A 23,114-nucleotide genomic window follows, 5' to 3' on the forward strand; every position below is an offset into this window, starting at 1 on the left:
TCCCGCGAGAATTAGTCGATAAGAATCAAATTGCACGTCCAAGGCGCCCAAATAACAACCTCTTTCTTGGCATAATTTCAAAGTTCATGCCTTGTCTGGTAGTCATGATTGAGGGCAAGATTGCCGTCATCTTCATTTTGGAGGCAGTATGAAGCAATGATGGCTCCAACATGCAAACCACGTAAAATAGTGGTCTTTTCTTGATGTTAAAGATTTTGAGTACGATCGCATTCAACTTTCAGGTAATTTAACGATCCTTCAGCGAGCGTCGACGGAAACGATAGCTCAGTATACTAAAATCTTTCCTCAAACCTTCACATCATGGTTGGATATAGACCGAATAGCTGATAAACACATCAAAGCGACAACTTTTGATCTTCGGCTACATTTTCATTTCAACAGAACGATGACTTCTTAGTTATTGAAAAGAGCACCTTGAATTCGATTGAAGTCGCTCAACGCACCGTAGTGTTCTGCTAGGGAGTCCTCAAAAACATATGTATACATATATATAATTGGCGGGTACTCCCTTATTGAGCGTTTGGCCGAGCTCCTCCTCCTATTTGTGGCGGGCGTCTTGATGTTGTTCCACAAATGGAGGGACCTACAATTTTAAGCCGACTCCGAACGGCAGATTTTTTTTATGACGAGCTTTTTCATGGCAGAAATATAATCGGAGGTTTGCCATTGACTGTCGAGGGGCCATCATTATTTGATGATATTTGATATGATATTTCGTGTCCAGTATGGGTTTTGAGCTCGAGCTCACGCACAATCCTATTCGGAAAGAGCGTCCACCCGAGAGTATGATGAACAGATGAAACAGATTGAAAAATTTCTCTTTACTTGAACCGCTCGCTTGCCAGAAATCGCCACCAAACGTTCTGCATAGTCGATAAAACGAAGTATTTTTTGTATGATGCAGTTGTGGAGGTTCTTCGTGAAAATGAACACGAAAATCTCTAGTATTGCGTACGAGTATAGCGTGACACGGATTGGGGTGTGAAGAAAATCGCTGACGGCAGAGATTTTTTTATATTTAAAAAAAATTAATAAATTTGTTATTTATTTTGTATTTAAAATTATTTATGGAGTTTTTAATGTGAAGTATCTTAGATTATTTTCAACTTTTACTTTCGTACCAAGTTTTGTGTTCAACAGTTTAGACAGTTTGATGGAAGTGGCGGTCGGTCTTGAAACCAACTTTAGTTGATCCATTAATCCTTACCGATTCAATCCTTACCGAACAATTGTGCTACCACAGTACCAGTTAATCTGCTACTCCTCGTTAAACCATTTTGTTGCAAGTGCAGAACCATTGATCGGGTTGAAACTTATATCCATAAATTTATCAGCATCATTCAAGAACGATGAGCCAAATTATCTAAACCTACTGGAATACCACACAGGCTAGTGACAAAGAAACTGTCTTACTGGCTCTTTCCCCTTCCCTCATGCTTGCAGTTCTGCTATAGTTGTAATGAGGTTAATTCAATCTTTGAGCATGCCGATCTAGAAGACAACGGCCTGTGATCAGAACAAATAACACAGAGACGTTTTTGCTTGCCGAATTCTTTCATTCAGACTATCTACTCATCTCGTGTTGGCTGAAGTGATAATGCTACTTGCATCACACAATTTGTAGGTAGGTTGAGAGGAGTATATCTACAATCATCCTATCAAAAGGCCTAATTCGGCTGTCTTAAAATGCCTTGTATGTCACTATGTCCTAGCACTCATATCCCAGGCACCCATGCGGAAATATTCCATCATCTCGTTAAGAGATGCCCGGCATTTGCGAGAAATGAGGGAATTATTGAAAGCCCCGCCCTTGAAGTGGATGCGGAAATGTTCCTCCATCCCGTGTTAGTGACGACCCCACCAAGGCTTTTAGCTTAGGCGCCGCTTAGCCATCAAAGTACATATAGATTTCTCGAAACGAAGTCATATTTTTGCCTAATCAGACCTTATTAATGTCCATAATTCCAACCTGAAATACGTTACAGTGCATAGGAGGACGCACCGAAGCGCTTACTTTGATGCATGGAATCGCACAGCCGCATTATAAAATTTACAAATACGAACGAGTATTTAGTCAAATCTAAAAGCAACTTTTATAAGTTTATTTTTAGAAGATGTGCGTTTTGTTTATATACTTAATAGGATTAAAACGACTTACAATTCAAGCGAATTCTTGCCAAACTTCTTTAGTTTTTAGTCACTCTATGTAAATTACCACAAAAAACAAACTGTGTCATATCCGACTTACGTCATATCTCATATCCAAGTGATATATGAAATTTATTTTTTATCGCTCGCTTTTTGTTAGAAAACTTGTTCGCTCACTCAATGTGTCACTCATTCATTTAATTATATAAATACCTGCTGGCTTAATAGTAATTATTTTTATTGCAAAATTCGCCTGTTTTGGTAAGAACACCTGAGCACAACACTTGGAAGTGGGCAATTAATTCTCAAGCATTTGACCAACATTTATCAGTCGGCCATTAGGGAGGGGAAAAATGCAGTTTGGGAGAAAAATTGGTTGCGAAATAAAAGACTATAAAACAAAAGGAAAAATGAAATGAGTGCATTAATTATAGAGCGTATGGCAATATTAGTAAATATGTAGGTATTTGAAAGAATAAACATTTATATACATACCTAGGTATGTAGAAACATGTCGTATATACTTAGGCTTGCCGTAAATTCTGTGACAAATTTTACAATGTATACGGCGTGAACAAATTCGCAGAAATTTTTTATTTTTGCTTTTGTTCCTATGCATTCGCAGAAATCCCCTTAGAAAGCAGAAAGTCATGTCAGAAATGGATGTATCGACCAGATCCATGTCGTTCCCATGACAGTCGGTTCTACGTAACTGGAACGATCCGGATTTATATCCGGTCCAGGACTGTCATTTCAGCAGCATATGTTATGTATGAGGAATGTTTATGCTGATACAACAACAACAACAACCAGATCCATATCCAGACTAATTAGAGAGGATTCTCACTTGAAAGCCTTCCGTCGTTTACTGGTTATCTTTTGCCAACTCACTTGAAGAAGATTAGACCCGACGGATGCAAGCAGCTTTTTCGGTGGCACGTCGTCAACAGCTATGAAAATATTTTTTTCACAGGTGAGAAAATGTTCACTGTTGAATAAGTTTTTAATAATTAAAACGACAAAATCTATGCTAAAACTTATAAACACGCAAAAAGTGTTGTTTCAAGAGTTCAGAGTGGCCACCATCCAGCCTCCAGTGTGAAGTGTCTTGTAAAGGCTCTCTTCAATGGAGAGTGTTGAATCTTCTAATACATATAGCGAATCAATACAAAATATCATGTCAAAAAAATACTAAAACAGCCAGAGGGTGTGTTTTCTCAAATTACAAAAAAAAATATTTTCAATCAAAAATTTTAAATAAAAATTAAAGTATATTTTATCCTATACAAAACGAAAAAAAAGGTTTTCAATAAAAAAAAAATTTTTAAAGTACATTTTTGTATTAGTATTTTCCTAACAAAAAAAAAGTTGTCAAAATGTTAAACAGAGTTGAAGATAGTTAACTTAAAAAAAAATTTTTCAATCAAATTTTTGAATAAAAAAAGGAAAATTGAATGAAAAAAATATTTTCTATAAAATGTTCGCTAAAATTGAATGAAAAAAAAAATAAAATTTAAAATATTTTGGGAAATTTTTGTTGAAAATGTTTTTTTAATTTTATTTTATCCTATAGAAAACCAAAAACTGTCGAGACTCTAAACAGAATTCAAGATATTTAACACTAAAAAAATTCAAACTTGAATCTGCCAGCAAGATTCCGCTCCAGCTCATAAGGCAAAAACCACCCAGCCCACCCAACAGTGGCTAAAAAACAAATTTTCCTGGCTTCATAGCCGCAGAAGATTGGCCGTTTGGAAGTCCAAATCTGAATCCATTGGATTACAATTTGTGACCAGAATTGGAGCAAATGGCCTATCGTAGATCGCACAGAATGGAAACACGCGGTTTGCATTTCTGCGGTAGCTGAATTGCCTAATCGAAGACTTGAAGACTTGTGTAGAAGCAAATGGTGACCATTTCGAATGAAAATATATATTTGTTTTTAGTATTTACGTGATTAAATGACACTAAAAAAATAAAACTTAAAAAAAGTATTATAATTTCACATCTATAACGGACTTAACTTGTAACAGAACTTATGGCAAGGCCAAGTACATAATTTTAGTTAGATATTTTAACACCCTAGTTTCCGTTTTTAGCTAATTTTAACACTTTTTTTAAGAAAAGTTCAGAAGTGCTCTTAACATGACTTTTACGGATCAAAATGTCTTACGAAAATATTTGCCATGAAAAAATAGTCAAAATAAATGTTTACTCGTAATTGACGGAAATACTTTTCTAACGCTGTTTTTTTTTTAATTTCCCATAATTCTCTAGTTACACTTAACCAATCAAGTGAAATTTACTAATCGAGCCGATAAACTGTTCCTAACTTTAAAGTACCCTTTAACTTTTTTCCTTTTTCTTAATTATCTGGCAAAAATAAATGTCCCAAACTAAGGCAAGTCCATTTTGTCTTCAAAGCTTACCCGTCTTAAGTGGTTAGACCTGTGTAGCGGCGGGAAAAATTAACATATTTTGGGAACTTTTTCAGCACTTTGAGTTAAGCTAACTTGAGCTAATTTTGTCTCTAGAAAAATTACTCTAGACGTTTTTCCAATCTTAATCTTACAAGGTGAAGTCCAAAATAAACAAGACTGAGCTAAAATAGATTCTGATAACTTCGAGTTTATTTATTCAAAATAGTCTCCTCTGGCCGCGATACACTGTTTTGCGCGATCTAAAAGCTTTTCGAAAGAGTGTTTCAGGTCATTGACAGGAATGTCCTTCAGGATGTCGGTACAAGCTTTTTGGATGGCCTCTACGGGGGCAAAACGTTTTCCTTTCATGGCCAAATGCAATTTTCCGAATAGGTGGAAGTCACAGGGAGCCATATCAAGCGAATACGGTGAGTGTTTGATAGTTAAAATGCGATTTCTAGTCAAAAATCAGTTACAAGAGTGGATCGATGAGATGGTGCATTATCATCAATAAGCGCCAGCTTCCTCCTTCGCGGTATTGAGGGCAAATTCGACGAATGCAATGCAACAAACGCTTCAAAATGCCAAGATAGAAAATTGCATTGACGGTTTGGCCCGAACTCGATGTTTGGAGATATTCAACTCCGATTCCATGAGTTTCAATGATGATTTCGGTGCATTTTTCATAAATTCACGAACAATTTTGATGAAGTTTTCGGTGATTACTGATTTTGGGCGGCCCGTATGTTCATTGACATTTATGTCCTCACAACCATCTCTGAAATGTGTAAATCACTCATGAACTCTGACACGAGATAGACAATCATAGCCATAAACTTTTTTCATCAATTCAATTGTTTCGATAAAAGTTTTACCGATTTTAAATAAAATTTGATATCAGTTCTTTGTTCGAAACTCATTTTTGTACCGATGACATAAACATATTGACATTTTAGACGCGAAAACTTCGCTTCCACTGAACCAAATGTCACCAAGCTTTCACTGGAAGTCAGCGAGGGAATTAGCTTCCGTTGCATTAACTCATTAAAAAGATGGCACCATTAAGAACATTTTTATGACGCCAGTCTTGTTTATTTTGTACTTCACCTTGTATAAGTATGTATATTCAAGGTATTAAGGCAAGGTATTAACTTAAGCCCTTTATTGATTTCACTTCATTTTACTACAAAATTTAAAAGATTAACTCACTTCTATATGTGGCGGAACGACAGCTTGACAAGCATTTGAGAGAATGAGAGAACGAAAGTGTATTTGTTGGTATGATAAAGTGAGTTGTAATGTTACAGATTAGTTGGGGAAAGTACCTTTAGAGCAATAACAAGACTATAAAGCATATGCATATTTACCATACCACTACTTACTTATACATACATATACTATATATAAGTACACCACATATAGAGGACACCACAATTGGAGGAGAAATTCGTCCAAATACCTAACCAAGTATTAGAACATACACAAATACACAGTATACGAGTATGTGAATACTTACATATGCACTTATAGACTCTGTGCATTTTTCATTATGGGAAGTAAAATATGTCGATAGTTTTGCGAAGTTTAGCTGTATTTAAGAAAATTTTCAGAAGATAAATGTCAATACAAGGTGGCGCAAAATTAATTATCGAATTTTGTTTTCTAATTACTTTTTTACTAAAAAACAAAAAAAAAAAATTTTGGGGAAGCGAATTTGTATTTTGACCTTTCCGCGCTTCACTGCTTCTGTTTGTATACTGCAGCTGTTTACTCCACAAATGTCAAATATGATTAAAAAAAATATAAATTTTCCGATTGAAAAATTATAAATCTTCCGATAGAGTGATTCATTTTGCGCCACATTGCACTTACATGTATGCATTATCCCATACAACTAAATATACACCAATGCTGCAGTTACAGCTCAAATACAGCTCATCGCTTGCTTACCTATGTATACCTCCATGTAGGATTATGTATGCATGTATTCCCACGCGATTAGTGACTGCCATGAAACCGCGCCTCTTTCTGACTTTGCACTGAAATGAAAAATTTTTCGAAACGAAATTAAATTAATAAATAAATTCTCATTATACTCAAACGTTATCGTAAATAAATATTCATTCACAGGGACATAAGGAGCTAGAGGTATACACATATATGCATGCATACATGCATACATCCACACGTACATATATTGCGGGACTTAAGTAAAGCTCACTTATTTAGATGTTAGCATTTAAATTTTGTATAAATATAATTTTTTTTACTTTGCTAATTCAGTATTTTTTCAGAATAATTTTAACCGCAGTCGTATAGAGCTTTAGAACTTACAGTTGCGAACATAAAAAGTCGAAGATACATATAATAAACTATTTTTTTTTTTGTAATGCGGGCCTTTTTAAATCATAAAATATTTCTGCATTGTGAATATTCACTGAATATTAAAACTAAGTTAAAAAGGATTATTTGGCAAAATATTTTTTTTTTTTTAGAATTATAAGCGGTCAATTTTTGTGTATAGAAGAACCGATTCAGGAAGCAGCAAAGGCTAGCCCAAGGAAGGAAACATCATTGACTGAATTGCATGCGTTTGCAAATTGGATTCAAAACTGGCGAGTTCATAAAAATTACTTTAAAAAATCACTTTTCAAAACAACTTTAACCCATAGCATCTAACTCTTCGTCGAAGTTTTGTGTGTAAACAGTTCGCCGGAGAGTTAGATGCTGGTTTAACCCTTCCCTAGTTGTTTTGAAAAGTCACGAAAAAGCCATCTTTGGAAACGAAAATGCATTCAAAATAGTTGCAACGCCAAAATTGGACTTCAATTAGTTGCTGAAGAGCGATTTTCTCAAAAAAGTACAGATTTAACCTTTACAATCTCTGTGCAAAAAAAAAACGGTGAATGCTACGGCATTCATGCGCGTATTCTATGAATCCTTAGACATGGACGTAGACAAGTGGTGCTTGTTTCTATTAACTTCTAATAGATGCAAATTTACCTTCACGTCGAATACTTGAGGCAAATTAGCTGGCAAAAATTGAAGAGCCTATTCACAGATAAATGGCCTGTACAGCTTTTTATTTTTTATTAAAAAAAAAATTGGTAGAATCCAAATCTGACAGCTAATAATTGAGATTCCGACTACAAGAACTTGTATTGCAGATATTGCGCCTTCTCAAAGCAAGTGCTGACAGACGATTTTGTTTGCTTATCGCTTGAGTCTGAACAGACTAATTTAATGGCTGTTGTGTAGAAAAAATATTTCAGATAATTTCATAAATTGGCGGTTGGGTTTCCTTTGCATGCAAAAAAATACTAATTACAAGTACGCATTTGTACACGAACTGGTACTGGCACGACCTTTGAGGCCTGACATGGAGTCCGTCAAGTGATCCATGTATTTTTGGCATGAAATTGAATTTTTCTGAAAATTGGTTTATTTCTAGGATTTAGTGCATTAAACTGAATAATTAAAAAAAAAATTAGTAATTTTGAGATTTATTTAATGTTGAATTTTTATCATAGAATTTTTTGAACAAATATCTTCAGTTTTGGGAAATAAATATTTTTTTTTAATTTGTGAAAAATACCTCTATGAGTTAATTTCTGAATGTTACATAGTGGAATTCTATAAACTTTCTAACCTTTCTAATATGTACAGCGAATCAATATAAAATATCCTGTAAAAAAAAATCTGAAACAGGGTGTGTTTTCACAAATTGCAAAAAAAAATTTCAGTGAAAAATTTGAAACAAACATTGAAGTAGGTATATTTTATCCTATACAAAAAAAAAAAAGGATTTTCAATAAAAACAATTTTTCTTAAAGTACATTTTTCTATTAGTATTTTCCTAACAGAAAAAAAATGTCAAAATGCTAATCCGAATTGAAGACATTTAACTCTAAAAAACTTCATACCAAAATTTTCAAATTGAGTAAAATTGAATAAAAAAGGTTTTCAATAAAAAAAAAACTTTTTTAGAGAATATAGTATTGCGTAAAATTGAATGAAAAAAAAAACAATATAAAAAAATTTTGGAAAATTTTTATTGAAAATATTTGTTTATAATAATTATATTTTATCATATAGAAAAAAAAATGTTGAAGTGCTAAACAGAACTGAAGACATTTAAGTCTAAAAAACTTTCTACTAAAATTTTCAAATTGAGTAAAATTAAATAAAAAGAGATTTTCAATAAAAATTTTCGATAAAAAAGTAAAATTGAATGAAATAAAATTTTATATAAAATTTTCACTAAAATTGAATGAAAAAAAAGTAAAATTATAAAAATTTTGGAAAATTTTTATTGAAAATATTTTTTGATTTACATTTTATCATACCGAAAAAAAATTGTCAAAATGCTAAACAGAATTGAAGATATTATATTTAACTTTAAAAAATTTTCACTCAAATTTAATGAAAAAAAAAAATAAAAAAAGCTTTAAAAATCTTCACTAAAATTGAATGAAACAAAAATAAAATTAAAAAAAGTTTGAAAAATTTTTATTGGAAATATTTTTTTAATTATATTTTAACATATAGAAAAAAATTGTCAAAATGCTAAACGGAATTGAAGATATTTAACTTTAAAAAACTTCTTACCTAAATTTGAAAATTGAGTAAAATTGTAAAAAAGAGATTGCAATAAAAATTTTCGATAAAAAAGTAAAATTGATTGAAAAAAATATTTTCAATAAAAATTTACACTAAAATTTAATGAAAGAAAAATTAAATTTAAAAAAGTTTGGAAAATTTTTATTGAAACTATTTTTTCAATTATATTTTATCATATAGAAAAAAAAATTGTCAAAATACTAAAGAGAACTGAAGATAATTAACTTTATAGAATTTCATACCAAAATTTTTAACATTGAATAAAAATTAATAAAAGAAAATGATTTTCAATAAAATCTGTTCTTTAAGCATATTTTCTTATTAGTATTTTCATAAACTATAATATAATCCAATTTTCAGAATATATGAAATCAATGCCCAAAGTATTTGAATCACTTGACATGACAACGCTCCTTTGTCACACCTTTAAGCTACAGGTCAAAAAAAAGGAAAGCCAAGGCTTTTTCCAATTCGGAAGATATCCTTGAAAATGTTTTCTACATATAACAGAAATCAAGAAGGAAAAATTTGAGTTACTCAATGCCAGAGTGCTTAAAACCTTTACTACAATTATGGGAGCCCTCGCAAATACTAATGCAATTTGACCTCACAGGAAAAGTTATGAGGATGAAAACGCAAACTATATGAAATCTTCAAATTTCTTAACCTAACTTACATATTTACACTGACGTATGTATGTATCTTGATATATATTATTAATTTTTAAATCATCTGTTTTAATAAGCTACTATACATAGCTATTATTTAAAAGTGGAAAAGTATCAAAAAATTGTGCGCATGAAATTTCGCATAGCAAAAAACTGCAGTATTTCTGCCGCTCAAATTGTTTTGTCCTCCACTGTGAGTTTGTTCTCGTAATTGAATGATTTTCCCATATAAGCATAATCCCAAGATTATTTTGATTACAACAACAAATAACGCTGAAAGCTAACTTTTCGATTAAAAACCAGTTTCGAGAAATTTATATTTTTTTTAACTCATATTTCTTCCACTTTGTCAAACAAATCATTGCGTCACCGTGGTTTGTTCATTGAATGATTTTGTTTAAGAATAATTTTATTTTTGGAATTTACTATTAGAATTTTTTGCTTAACCGCCTGGCCTAGAAACCACAACACTTGTTCGAAGACAACTTGCGGTTTGTGTGATAAATTTGTTGTGGTCGTTTAAACGTTTCACATTCTTAAACCCACACACACACCTACATAAATGTATGTAAAAAGTAAAAACAAAAAACAAGAAGAAAAAAGTTTCCGCCCGCTTACACAACATTCATTCTATGTATGTATGTAAGTATGTATGTATGTAAGTAAGTGATATATACATATATGAGAGTCTATGTAGTGTCCATGCGGGTTTTGAGGAAAGCGCGGTGGTATGTCTGCGGTGACACAACAGGTTTTTTACACAGGCGTGAACGCAAGTGCCTTTAGAGCTGTTGTTGGACACAAATTAGCACCAACTTGTTAGTGAAGTTGAAATATATTAAAAGAAATACACAAAAAAATCATTGAAATATTTTTTCACATATACATACAACATTTTTTCCCACATTTCTGTGGTTTTCTGAAAGAGTTAGTCGGTTTAGGAAAAATTAAAAATCATAATTAAAAATAAAAATAAAAAATTTTGCACTAGCATGCATCCATTTGGGGTTATGCACTTATGTATGTATGTGTGTAGATGAACAGAAAAGGGACTATGTAATCTTGGAGGTAAAACAAACTCATATTGTATTTAAGGGCTCCCGGGTCCCTCGAAAATTTAGGGTATTTTCAGGAATTTTTTTACGATAAAAAATGAAAACCGATTTTAAAATTTTTTAGGCTTTTTATTTAACTTCTTTTACATACAAAAATAAAAAAATAAATTTTTTTTAAATTTTAATAATTTTAAAAATGGCTCTGAAGTTGACCCTCCCGAAAAATTGGATTTGGACGGTCTTGTTTATTTTGGCTCTTCTATTCATCTGAAACACAAAAACCAAAAGAATTATTAATCAGTCTGACTGTAGCTATGTTCCGCACTAGAAAAAAAGAAATTTGACAAAATGGCGTGGTTTTGAATTTGACACTCTAAAAATACGTTTTTTTCAGTTTTTTAATATAAAAATACGAAATAATTGAAATAATTATATGATTTTAGTACGGGCGATAGCCATTGATGTTGTGAACAACCTATTAAAATTTCAGACGATTCAGTTGAATAGTTTTTTTTTGACAACACCAGGCCGAAAAAAGGAGTTTCGGGATAAATGATTTTAAGTTTGAGGTACAGGAGCGCGCGGATCGCCCTCTACCTAGTTAATGGGCTGTAGAAACTATAATATTGGGAATTTCCGCATGAAGATTTCACAGTACATTTTTAAGATACCATATTTTCGAAATATCGAAAAAATAAAACATCCCTTTTTTTTAAATTTCTAGACCACCGGCTCCCCTTAAGCGCGCCTAATTTTTTTTACGGTGGGTCAAAGTTTACAAATTTTATTTCGAAAGAATTTCAATTTCAAAGTTTCCAAGCAAAGTCTCTAAATTTTATTTATTATTCAATAAAATATTTATAATATTTTTATTCATATTTGTATTATCCGTTAAAAATGTTAAGAGTCGATTTCTGATAGAAATATTAGCTCCTTTCGATTCACCCACCACTTAGCGATTAGGGAATATAAGAAAAAATCAATATTGCATATGATTTGGCAGCACTGCATTATTCACATTTTGATAAACGGTATATAATAGCATTGTTTTTCAAAGCGTCCCACCTAAAGTATGCAAAATTGTTTAATTACGTCGTGGGACTGTCAAAAGTCAAGCGTCCTGCTCTTCACCGAATGTCGCTCAAACTGTTAAGTAATTCTATTAACTTTCAAAGCATCCCACCAAAAGTAACGAAAATATAATAGGCGCCTTCAATTCGCCACTTCTCTGCTGGGTATGTTTGGGATCTGCTTTTCTTCTTCTTGATAAAGCGCGCCAGTCGTTTTTTTTTCTCGTGCTAATCCGCGCCAGTTGGACAAACAAAGTGAAGCCAAGTCCTTCTGCACCTGATCTTTCCAACGCAGAAGAGGCCTTCCTCTTTCTCTGCTACCACCAACTGGCGCCGTATCGAGTACTTTCAGAGCCTGAGTGTTTGTATCCATTCGGTCGACATAACCCAGCCAACGAAGCCGCTGGATCTTTATGCGTATTATGCTTATATGACACTGGCCATTGTATTTTCACGCAGCCAGACTGGACTGGATCACAACACTTTTTGCTGCAGCTGTAACTTGCCAGGGGCAAAAGGAGTGGTAAAAAATTTCCTCTGCAGTTACTTAGTATTTATTGTGTGGGATTAGAATATGAGGACGGGGTAAATTTCACTTTGACAGTATAACCGAGCTCTTTGAATTTACTTTGATCTTTAATGGGCATGCGAAAGATTTGGTACTGATAATTTTATTTTTAATTTTCTATTCTTTTCAGTTTGAATAGTCAGTTGTGGTAAAAACCCGGTACCCTTTTTACTTCCATTACACTCTCCATCAACCGGAAAAGCAACTATATCCATATGATTTTAGTAATATCGGTTCAAAAACTAGTTTGCCAAAGTCATAAGGCTGAAGGTAGGTTAGGTTATTTTACGGTGGTAGTCGATCTGTACGACCAACTCACTTAGACCTTACAGGTCCGTTGTGATAACACTGTGCGACACGTGAACCTCATTCATTTCCTTCGAGGAACCATTTTGCGGATCTTATGAAGCACAGGACTTGTCCCATCCCCACGACAGACAGTTCAGTAATATAACTGAAAAAATATTTACCTAGAAAATTTTATCTGATTATAGCTAAGGCTGGGCAATTGTAAAGGAAGTGCTCAACTGTTTCTTCCTCTTCCTGGGAGAAAACTCCGAGTCTCAAGGAATGCCTGCTGAATAGCCAAATACCGGTTATGCAATCCACGACTTTCGAGAGAGCTAAATTTTATTACATAGAACAAAAATCGTCAAAATGCTACACAGAATTGAAGATATTTAACTTTAAAAAACTTCTTCCAAAAATTTTCATCATTGAGTAAAAGAAATTAAAAAAAAAATTTCGATAAAAAAGCAAAATTGAATGAAAAAAATATTTTCAATAAAAATTTTCACTGAAATTTAATGAAAAAAAAAATTAAAAAAGTTTTAAAAATTTTCACTAAAATTTAATAAAAAAAATTAAATTAAAAATAGTTTGGAAAATTTTTATTGAAAAAAATTTTTTTTTTTAATTATATTTTATCATATAGAAAAAAATTGTCAAAATGCCAAACAGAATTGAAGAAATTTAACTCTAAAAGACTTCTTACCAAATTTTCATCATTGAGTAAAAAAAATGTCTATAAAAATTTTCGATAAAAAAGTAAAATTAAATGAAAAAAATATTTTCAATTAAAATTTTCACTGAAATTTAATGAAAAAAAAACAAAAAGTTTTAAGAATTTTCACCACAATTTAATAAAAAACAAATTTAATTAAAAAAAATTTGGAAATCTTTTTATTGAAAGATATTTAACTTTAAAAAACTTCTTACCAAAATTTTCATCATTCAGTAAAATTTAGTAAAAAAATTTCAATAAAAATTTTCGATAAAAAAGTACAATTCATTGAAGAAAATATTTTGAATAAACAATTTAACTAAAATTGAATGAAAAAAAAAATTAAAAAGTTTTACAAATTTTCTCTAAAATTGAATGAAACAAAAATAAAATTAAAAAAAATTTGAACAATTTTTATTGAAAATATTTTTTTAATTATATTTTATCATATAGAAAAAAAAATTTGTCAAAATGCTAAACAGAATTGAAGATATTTAACTTTTAAAAACTTCTTACCAAATTTTCATCATTGAGTAAAAAAATTTCAATAAAAATTTTCGACAAAAAAGTAAAATTTAATGAAAAAAAAATGTTTCAACAAAAATTTTCACTGAAATTTAATGAAAAAAATATTAAAAAAGTTTTAAAAGTTTTTTAAAGTTTATTTTCACTAAAATTAAATGAAAAAAAAATAAAATTAAAAAAGTTTGAAAAATTTTTATTGAAAATATTTTTTAATTATATTTTATCATATAGAAAAAAAATTGTCAAAATGCTAAACAGAACTGAAGAAATTTAGCTCTGAAAGACTTCATACCAACATTTTGATCATTGAGTGAAATTGAATAACGTTCGAGATATCCTCTCTTGAAGGGCTAAGCGATTCCTTTGTCTTATTCTTATTTATTTTTAAGTGAAGCTAAGTGAGTTGGCAACTGCAGAGCGGAAGGTGCAGCCCCGGCTAGGCGAGTTTGTGTTGTTTGAACAGGCCGATACTGCACCTTTTCTATTTTAGACGTTCTCTGGCCTCACTAAACATTTCGCACTTCCATTTTAAATAGAACAAAAAAAAAAGAAGGAACTTACACCAATCAGTCATTCTTACAGTTTTTATTAATGCGTGCGTCGCCTTTTCTCTTTCGAAATTTCTGCTCATATAAGTTGGCCGAGATACTTGAGGCACGCATCGGCAACAACCTGTTAACCAGAATATACTTATTGTGTATGTATATGTATGTACCTATGTATGTGAGTATATATGTATGTATGCATGTATGTTTGTGGGCATGTACCGTACTTTTGTTTTGTAAAACAAATTCAACAACCTGTTGAGGTGCGCAAATAAATCGCTTTTATTTTAACACCTCGTTTTGTTGCGTATAAAATACGAATGTGGGCGCGCCAAGTGACCCGCTGATCTGTTGTTGTTAGTTTCTTTAGTTTTTGTGTGTTTATTGTGCAAACAATAGCAAATGCTGACAATTTACAATACATGTTACTTTGGGTATTTGTTTTTGCTTTTATGTTTCCTAGTATTATCAATACTGGCACTATAACCTACAGTATTTGCCTGAGCTCTCGGAATATTTACTTTTAGTCATGCAGATAGCCAATGTTTTGCCTTAGCGGGAGTCCGCAGATTTTAAATTATACGATGATTCAGAGTTCCTAAGAATCAATAAAGACGCCATTGTCTAAAAATTTCTGGCATAGCATGCTCAAGGGTCAAGGGTCAAGAGTCAAGGGAGTCGAACCAATCTCCGACTCAAAGCAATATTTGCGAAAGGGTTTTATACAAGTATGAGAGGCGTGCCAGCTTGTCCCAAAGGTGTATTCAGTGTAAAGCACGTGTAGGCCAGTTGGGTTAGACTCCGACAAAGAGAGCAAAATGCAAAAATGAAGCAGCTCCTAATGTCGTTTCGAGTACTTTTTTTCATATCAGCCGGTACGAAGTGTAGGAGAACCGCGTAAAATAAACATATCTCGAAAAGTGTTGAAGTCTATATAAAATAGCCCTTTAGCTTAAATGCAATTTGAAATAATAATTGCTTATTAAAGTTCCAAAAATTTGCCCACAATAACTAAATATTATATATATTATATTAAGGAAGGAACACTTCTCGAACCTGTTAAATAGGGATAGCTGCGCATGTCACAGAGAATGTGAAGATCCCGTTACCCCAATAGTTGATGACGGAATTGTCGTTCAGCTACACGACCATGACGAGGTGAGAATAGCGATAACGCGGCTAAAGAACAACAAATTCGCGGGAGCCGACGGACTGCCGGCTGAGCTATTCAAACATGGCGGTGAGGTGCTGGTAAAGCATGCCTACCGATGCCTACCGGATCCATAAGAAGGGTGATCTTGCAATCTGTGCTAATTACCGCGGGATTAGTCTTCTAAATATCGCCTATAAAGTTCTAGCGAGCGTATTGTGTGAAAGGCTGAAGCCCACCGTCAACCAACTGATTGGACCTTATCAATGTGGCTATAGACCTGGAAAATTAATATATATTACGACAAATCTTGGAAAAAATACATGAAAGGTGAATCGACACACACTATCTTTTCGTCGATTTCAAAGCTGCATTCGACAGTACGAAGAGGAGTTATTTGTATGCCGCGATGTCTGAATTTGGTATCCCCGCAAAACTATATTAATACGGCTATGCAAGATGACGTTGCTCAATACCAGCATCGAGATCAGAATTGGGAAAGATTTCTCCGAGCCGTTTGATACTAAACGAGGCTCCAGACAGGGTGACTCGCTGTAGCGTGATTTTTTTAACCTGATGTTAAAAGAAGAACTTAATCGTTCAGGCCCAATAATTTATAAGAGCGTAAAATGTTTGGTGTATCCCGGTGATATTGACATCACTGCAACCACACTGTTAGTTCTACCTTTTCCAAACTGAATTGAGAAGCAAAGCGAATGGGTCTTGTGGTGGACGAGGAAAAAACGAAGTACCTCCTGTTATCAATCGGCGCAATCGCGTATCGGCACCGTCGACAGTTCTGATTGCGAGGTTATAAAAGACTTCGTTTATTTAGGAACTATAATAACGCCGATAATATTGTCAGCCCTGAAATCCAATGTAGAATCTCTCTTACCAAGAATACTTTGATACTTTGGACTAAGTAGGCAATTGAGTAGTAAAGTTCTCTCCCGACGAACAAAACTAACACTTTACAAGACTATCATCTCTCATTGGCTCGGTCATGCCGTCCGAATGGATACAAACGCTCCGGCTCTGAAAGTATTCGATGAGGTACCAGGTGGTGGTAGCGGGGGAAAAGGAAGGCCTTCTCTGCGTAGGAAAGATCAGGTGGAGAAGGATTTGACTTCACTTGGTGTGTCCAACTGGCGCCGTTTGGATATTAAACAATATTTTGATAAAATTAAAAATATCGTCCACCTTGAACGATTGAAATCACTTGCACTACTCTTTCGCGGAGAAAAAGTTTTCACAACATGCCAATATTTGATGTGTTTCGGTAACAAACCGGGACCGTCATCATTATGATTTTGTTTTTTTTTAATTATATATAACGACTTTGAAATATAAGATAAATAATAATATAAATTTTTGAGTTTTAACAGAAATAAAACAAATTTTTCGAATGTTGCTTTTTTCGCTCAGATATTCAAATTGTTTTTGAGTTTTATTCGTATACGAATTCGAAAGTTATTTTTATTTTTATTTTTATTTTTATTTATTTTTAAAAAGTTTGGGTTTTTGGAATAGCGGGTTTACACGCACATACATGTGCCTATAATTATGAAAGCGGTATAAGTCATATATTTCTTTTTTCGAGATATTTAATGAATTGCGTTTGAACGAGTTAAAAAATATTTTCACATTGTGCGACATTTTAATTTATAATTTTCTTAGTTTTAATGAATGGAAATTTATTATCAATATGAAATTTTGTATGAATTTCATACGAAAATGTTGTTTGGAAAGCTCTAATTGACTTAGACCATTTTCAAAATTAATTGAATGTCCCATAAATGACTTAATACAATAAAGAACTTTGAGTTTTATTTGAAGCAATAACTTTAATTAAATAATTCGTGAACATTTATTAATTATTTTTAAAAAGTAATTCATTTTTATCATTTTTCTCTAGTTTTTACGATTCTTAAAATGTTCATGGTGTTCTTCCGTTACTGGTTTAGGGGCGGTGTATGAATATTTTTGTTATTCCTCTTTTAGGTGAAAGATCCAAAACGTGGAGTTTAGAATCATCTAAAGAAGTTTTGTAGAACACTTTATAAGGTTAACTTTTGAAGAAACGCATCCATTGAGTTTTTAGCCAAGAGATAGATTCATCCGCTGTGTTTTTTACTCTTTTTGTTTGATTCTTCTAGTGACTTCGTCGCAATAAGATCCGGCTGCGTTTAACCTAAAATGGCTTTTTCCTTCTACACTTTTCTATCAATTCATAATAATTTTTTTTTTTGTCGGAACAACTAGCAAGTGCAGCGCCCAGATATTTTTAAGTCCATTGTACTACACTTGGATTCCCTTTTAATTTTCTTTAATTTTCTTGTGTTGCCAAGGAGCGAAGATGGTCGCTTCTTAACACATCAGTGCCAAAGACCTCAAACCTGATTCGAGCGAAGGCGGGGCTGACGCACAAGAAGTGGTCCGCTCTCATCCTCCTCTTCACAAGCTGGGCAGAGTACACTGCCTGTCGGCCGGCCATGACAGGTAACATCATTTTAGTCCATCTGCAGTCTCTCTCAGCCTGCCAAGCTCGCTTGTGAGTTGTAGTTACGCATTTGCTAAGCGTGGCTTTGATGGCCTCAGAGCCCATCTTAGCTAAGGAACCAGAGGTCTCGTTACCCACGATACCCACGTGTCCCGGGACCCATGTTAGCATCAGGCTATTATGCCTACCGACATAGTTCAGCCTGGATTTACAGGACTCGACTTCCCAAGATGTGGTTGGGGGGCTGTCTAAGGCCATAAGCGCAGTTTCGCTGTAACTGCAGACACATAGAGATCTGCCTCTCCATCGGTTTTCCACAACAAAGTTTATCGCTTCTTGAACTGCATCCACCTCCGCTTGAAACGCAGATGTATGCATCCCAGGAGCAAAGTACAGTTTTGTCCTGCTGGATTCCACGTAGACCCCAGAGCCGGAGCCATGCTCGGTCCTGGAGCCATCCGTAAAAATGCGAAACAGTGTTTGCCTAGCTCTTTTTCTGAGTTTGACCACAACTGAGCCTCTGGCAACACTACACTGTATCTCTTTTCAAGTATGACTCTTGATGGCATGGAAAGAATCGTTCGATCGAAGTTCGTGCCTTCTCTGTTTTCCTATGCCGGACAGGGGCCGTACCAGTTCCCATTGTGTTTCAGCCTGCAGATGGCCTTCAAGGCCTCTCCTTGGATGAAATCATCAAGTGGTGGTAAACCAATCAGAGCATCTAATGCCGGGACCTGAAGTAGTCGGAAAAGCTCCGGTGCAACAGATGGCCACAGTGCTTTGTAGTCTCGATAAGGTCCTCCTGATTCCCACGAGAGAGAGTCTACTCATCCAGACCACTAATACATAGGTGATAATGGGTCTTATCATAGCCGTGTAGATCCATAGGACCTAGCAGGAGAAAGATTTCCAGAGGAGCTTACTATCGAGGTTTACTCCAAGATATTTAATTTCCTTGGATAGCTGGATGGTGACTCCTTTTAGCTTTGGCAGAACGAGTCCATCAAGCTTTCTCCTTCTGGTGAAGAGAACAATATCAGTCTTGGTGGGGTTTGCCGATAGCCAATTCGCACAGCACCAAGTGTCAATCACACCCAGTGTTTTCTGTACTTTTCTACAGATGTTCATAAGCGAAGGGCCCGTTATCAAACAGGCAACGTCGTCCGCATATGCTTCCAGCACCATTTAAGGTGGTGAGTAGAGAATCGATCATGCACCAGAGCAATGGAGACAGCACTCAAAATAATGCTCAGGGTTGTATAAGTAAGTTGCTCTTTTTATTTTCATTTCTATCAAACCAAAATCACGGTCATTCGATACGGTTATCCGATACCAAAAATTTGTGGTCTACGGTTTCAATACTATTATTATTTTTTTCTGAGCAATTTTCATCCATTTGGCCTGAACATCGCATCACTGTAAACTACTACCTGTTTTTGAGTAGTTATAATATCCACCATATGCACTAAAATGCTTGATGCTACTTCCTGTGCACCTCTTCATGCTGTAGTTTCATCCCATACATACATCTTGACATTGCCATTATGGAAATTATGGAAGCCCAAGTTATAAACGTGCATATTTCACTTATAATAGACTAACGAAACAGACAGTTTAGGCTATGGAAGTGCTTTTTATAAATCAAACGAGAATCCATAGTATTCGCTGGACTTTCTATGGCTTTTTTTGGTCCTCTGCGAGACAGTTCTTAGCTCTTTTGGCATTTTGTAAATGTACATCATGACTTTCTTTAAGATGTAATTTCTCTTCCTCATTATTGCTTGCTTGGATTTTTCCATTCAGTAAATATAAATTATAAGTCAAATTTGAAAGTCAAAATGAATTCCATGTAAAGTTCAAATTACATCCACTATCTATAGATTCCTTTTTGACGATATCGTGAAAATTATATTCAATACCTATAGTTCAAGATAATATGGATGTGAAATACTTGATAAACTCATTTTTTTGAAATTTTCACTCAGACCACTTTCATAATTATGGGTATACATAATATACATTCCCTTTGTTTTCTATTGTAGCAAACACTTTTACTTTTGTGACTTCTAGTCGATAACCAGAATTCGAGGTTGTTTTTGTTTTATAACCTCAGAAACAGCTGCAATAGCAGTGACTTCGTTATTTCCAATAAGCACTTTCGATTTCGTACCTCACTTTTATAATCATATAATAACATTTATAATCTTATCTTATCAACAGACAACCTCAATTGACTCTATGTGCACATACATACATACGGGTATTGCTCACCTATTGTTAAGCGATATGCAATATTTTCTATTTCATATGGGCCCCTCTTTTATACAGTTCTTTGCATGCAACCCAGCAATGCCATTGGAATTTTATGATATTTCCTAGAAGTATATACACATATGCATACTTATTTATATACATATGAAAATATATACATATGTATGTGTGCATGTATGAATCAGCTGACACCTTACCTCTATTTGCACATAAATCCTATGTATGCCCATCAGGGCGGTTCTTCATTATTTCATATGAGTGTTGCGTGCAGGCAACCTCTTAACTTTCACTTTGCTTGGTCCATCTGAGGCCGAGGTACTTTTTTGTTTATTTGAAAGAACTCTGCCTATCCGAGGAGTCCAATTTTCAATGATTCTGCCGCAGTCCAGCAAAATTAAATCGTTCGTCGGTAGCCAATTTACGGCATCTTTGTTCAATCCTGTAACTGCCTTTGATATCAGTGCGATTTGGTATCACAGTTGCTGTTATCGATCATCGGCTGATACTGAAAGTGATTTACACATTTACAATCTCGTGCCTTCAGTGACTCACGATAATTGCATCGCAGGTGACAAATATCCATATAAGCCACTTGTAAGGTATTGAATCGCTTATGTGAGTGATTCATTATATGTTTTCTTCTTGTATATTAAATAAATTTAAATTTTTTTCCCGTCCATTGTTTAATAATTTGGTTCTTTCTTTCATTTGCAGGTGTTCGGCATAATTTGTATGGCCCTTGCTTCACCTGCCTACATCGCCGCCACGTCATTCTTCCTATTCGTGGTTGTAATCTCGTTCATTGCGACAATTTTGTGGATTTTCGCTTATCTGCTGGGCATACGTGAAGCTCTCAATGTGGCCGTCAATTGGATTTTCACAGTAAGTAAAAAACAAAAATAATAGATGTACAAATATTTTTCGACGTATTTTTTAAGAGGTATTTTCACTTCAAAATTTCAAATTGTCTCAAGCCCCACAATTGATGTTTATAACAAAACGTAAATATTGTGAGAAAAAATGTCATGTCTCAAAAATATCGCATGGAATATTCTACGCCTACTCCTAATGCCTGCAGCGCTTGTAAGGCCTGAACAACTTCGAAAGCCAAGAAGAATGGATAGAGCGTTTGCTCTAAGCTTTGCCGAATATTTCCATGAATCGGTCAAATGACTGTTACTGTTTTTGTAGCACTGGCTGATACGAAAAAGAAGTGAAACTACTTTCTAAAAATTATTATATCGTGGTGTACACCACATGCTGACAAGTTTTGACAATTTATTTTTTAACCTTTTATTTTTTTTTTATATTTTTTATTCTAGACAATTATATATATATTTATTTTTTTTATTCTATTTATATTTTTAATTTTTATTTATTATTCCTTTTTTATTTGATTCTATTTTTTTATTTTTTTATATATTATATTTTTCATATACTTTTTATATAGTTTTGAAGTAAAACTTTTTAGGCGTCGATGGACGAGCGAGAATGGAGAGTAAAATTTCAAGGCCATGCAACGTTTCGGGCATTTTCGTTCCGCGAGAGAGAAAAAAGATGTAACGTAGAGGAAGAGAGAGAGCTATACCTTATATGTACCTTAGATACACTTTAGGGTATTTTTCCTTCCTTCTCCTTCTGGTTGCTAGTTTCTAGCGAGAAATAACACTGCCTGCTTTTTGGTGCTTGTTTGTTGGTGCAAACTTATAGGAAATATATTTTTGGTGCCTACTTTTTGGCGTTATATTTCCTTGGTGCCTACTGTTTGGGGCGTTTTTTGGTCCCAATTTTTTTGCCATTTTTTGGTGCCTACTTTTTGGCGCTTATTTCCGTTTCCTGGCTAGTGCTTGTGCGTACTAAAAAGTGCTATCCATTCCGGCGTCGGATTTATTGGTATTGCCTTGCAGTAACTTGTGCCGTTATTACCACGGTTTGTGTCCGGCGTTTACCTACACCGGTCGACCCGACTCCGTTTTTTGTAAATTTTGTCTATTTGTATTCTCTGTAAATATTGTGAATTTATTTAGATATATATTGGGTCTCCCCCTCTTTCTTTGTATGCCTTGAAAGTTTCACTTCTGTTATGTGTGCTACGCTACACGCAATTTTTTATTTTTTTTTTAATATTTTTATTTTTATTAACTTTTTTATATATTTTTCATATGCTTTTTATATATTTTTATTTAGCTTTATATTTTTTACTTATTTTTATTTCTTGTTATTTTTGTATTTTTTATACATTTAATATAGTTTTTATTTAGAAACAATAAAATTTCTACATTTTTCATTTAATTTTAATTTTTTTCGAAATAATTTGTATTTATTTCATTCTTTTTATATTTTTATTTACTTTTATTTTTTATTTATTTTTATTCTTGTTATTTATTTTTAACTTTTATTCCTGTTTTATTTTATATATCTTTCATATTTTTTATATATTTTTTTATTATTTTTATATTTTTTATTTATTTGCAATTACTATTTTTTGTTTCATTTTAATGTTTGTAGTTTTTCACATATTTACTTTTAATTTTTAGTTTTTATTCCTGT

The 23,114-nt window shown here is 33.4% G+C and overlaps 1 protein-coding gene and 1 long non-coding RNA gene across 5 annotated transcripts in view; one reads left to right on the forward strand and one right to left on the reverse strand.

Annotated features, from left to right (window-relative positions):
- LOC129237574 (uncharacterized) overlaps window positions 1-23,114 on the forward strand; it is a 79,080-nt gene that overhangs the window by 50,664 nt on the left and 5,302 nt on the right. For all 4 annotated transcript variants that reach the window (XM_054872397.1, XM_054872400.1, XM_054872398.1 and 1 more), the window contains exon 3: window positions 21,279-21,446. In XM_054872397.1, the coding sequence (XP_054728372.1) occupies window positions 21,279-21,446 (168 nt within the window). The remainder of the gene's footprint in view (window positions 1-21,278; window positions 21,447-23,114) is intronic.
- Window positions 6,557-21,106, reverse strand: LOC129237575 (uncharacterized). Its single transcript, XR_008581761.1, has 3 exons — window positions 20,762-21,106; window positions 20,565-20,668; window positions 6,557-6,628 (listed from the first exon to the last, which is right to left on the reverse strand). It is a non-coding gene; the product is annotated as an uncharacterized LOC129237575 (long non-coding RNA).

Source organism: Anastrepha obliqua, chromosome 2, assembly GCF_027943255.1.
Source record: "Anastrepha obliqua isolate idAnaObli1 chromosome 2, idAnaObli1_1.0, whole genome shotgun sequence".
Lineage (NCBI taxonomy): Eukaryota > Metazoa > Arthropoda > Insecta > Diptera > Tephritidae > Anastrepha > Anastrepha obliqua.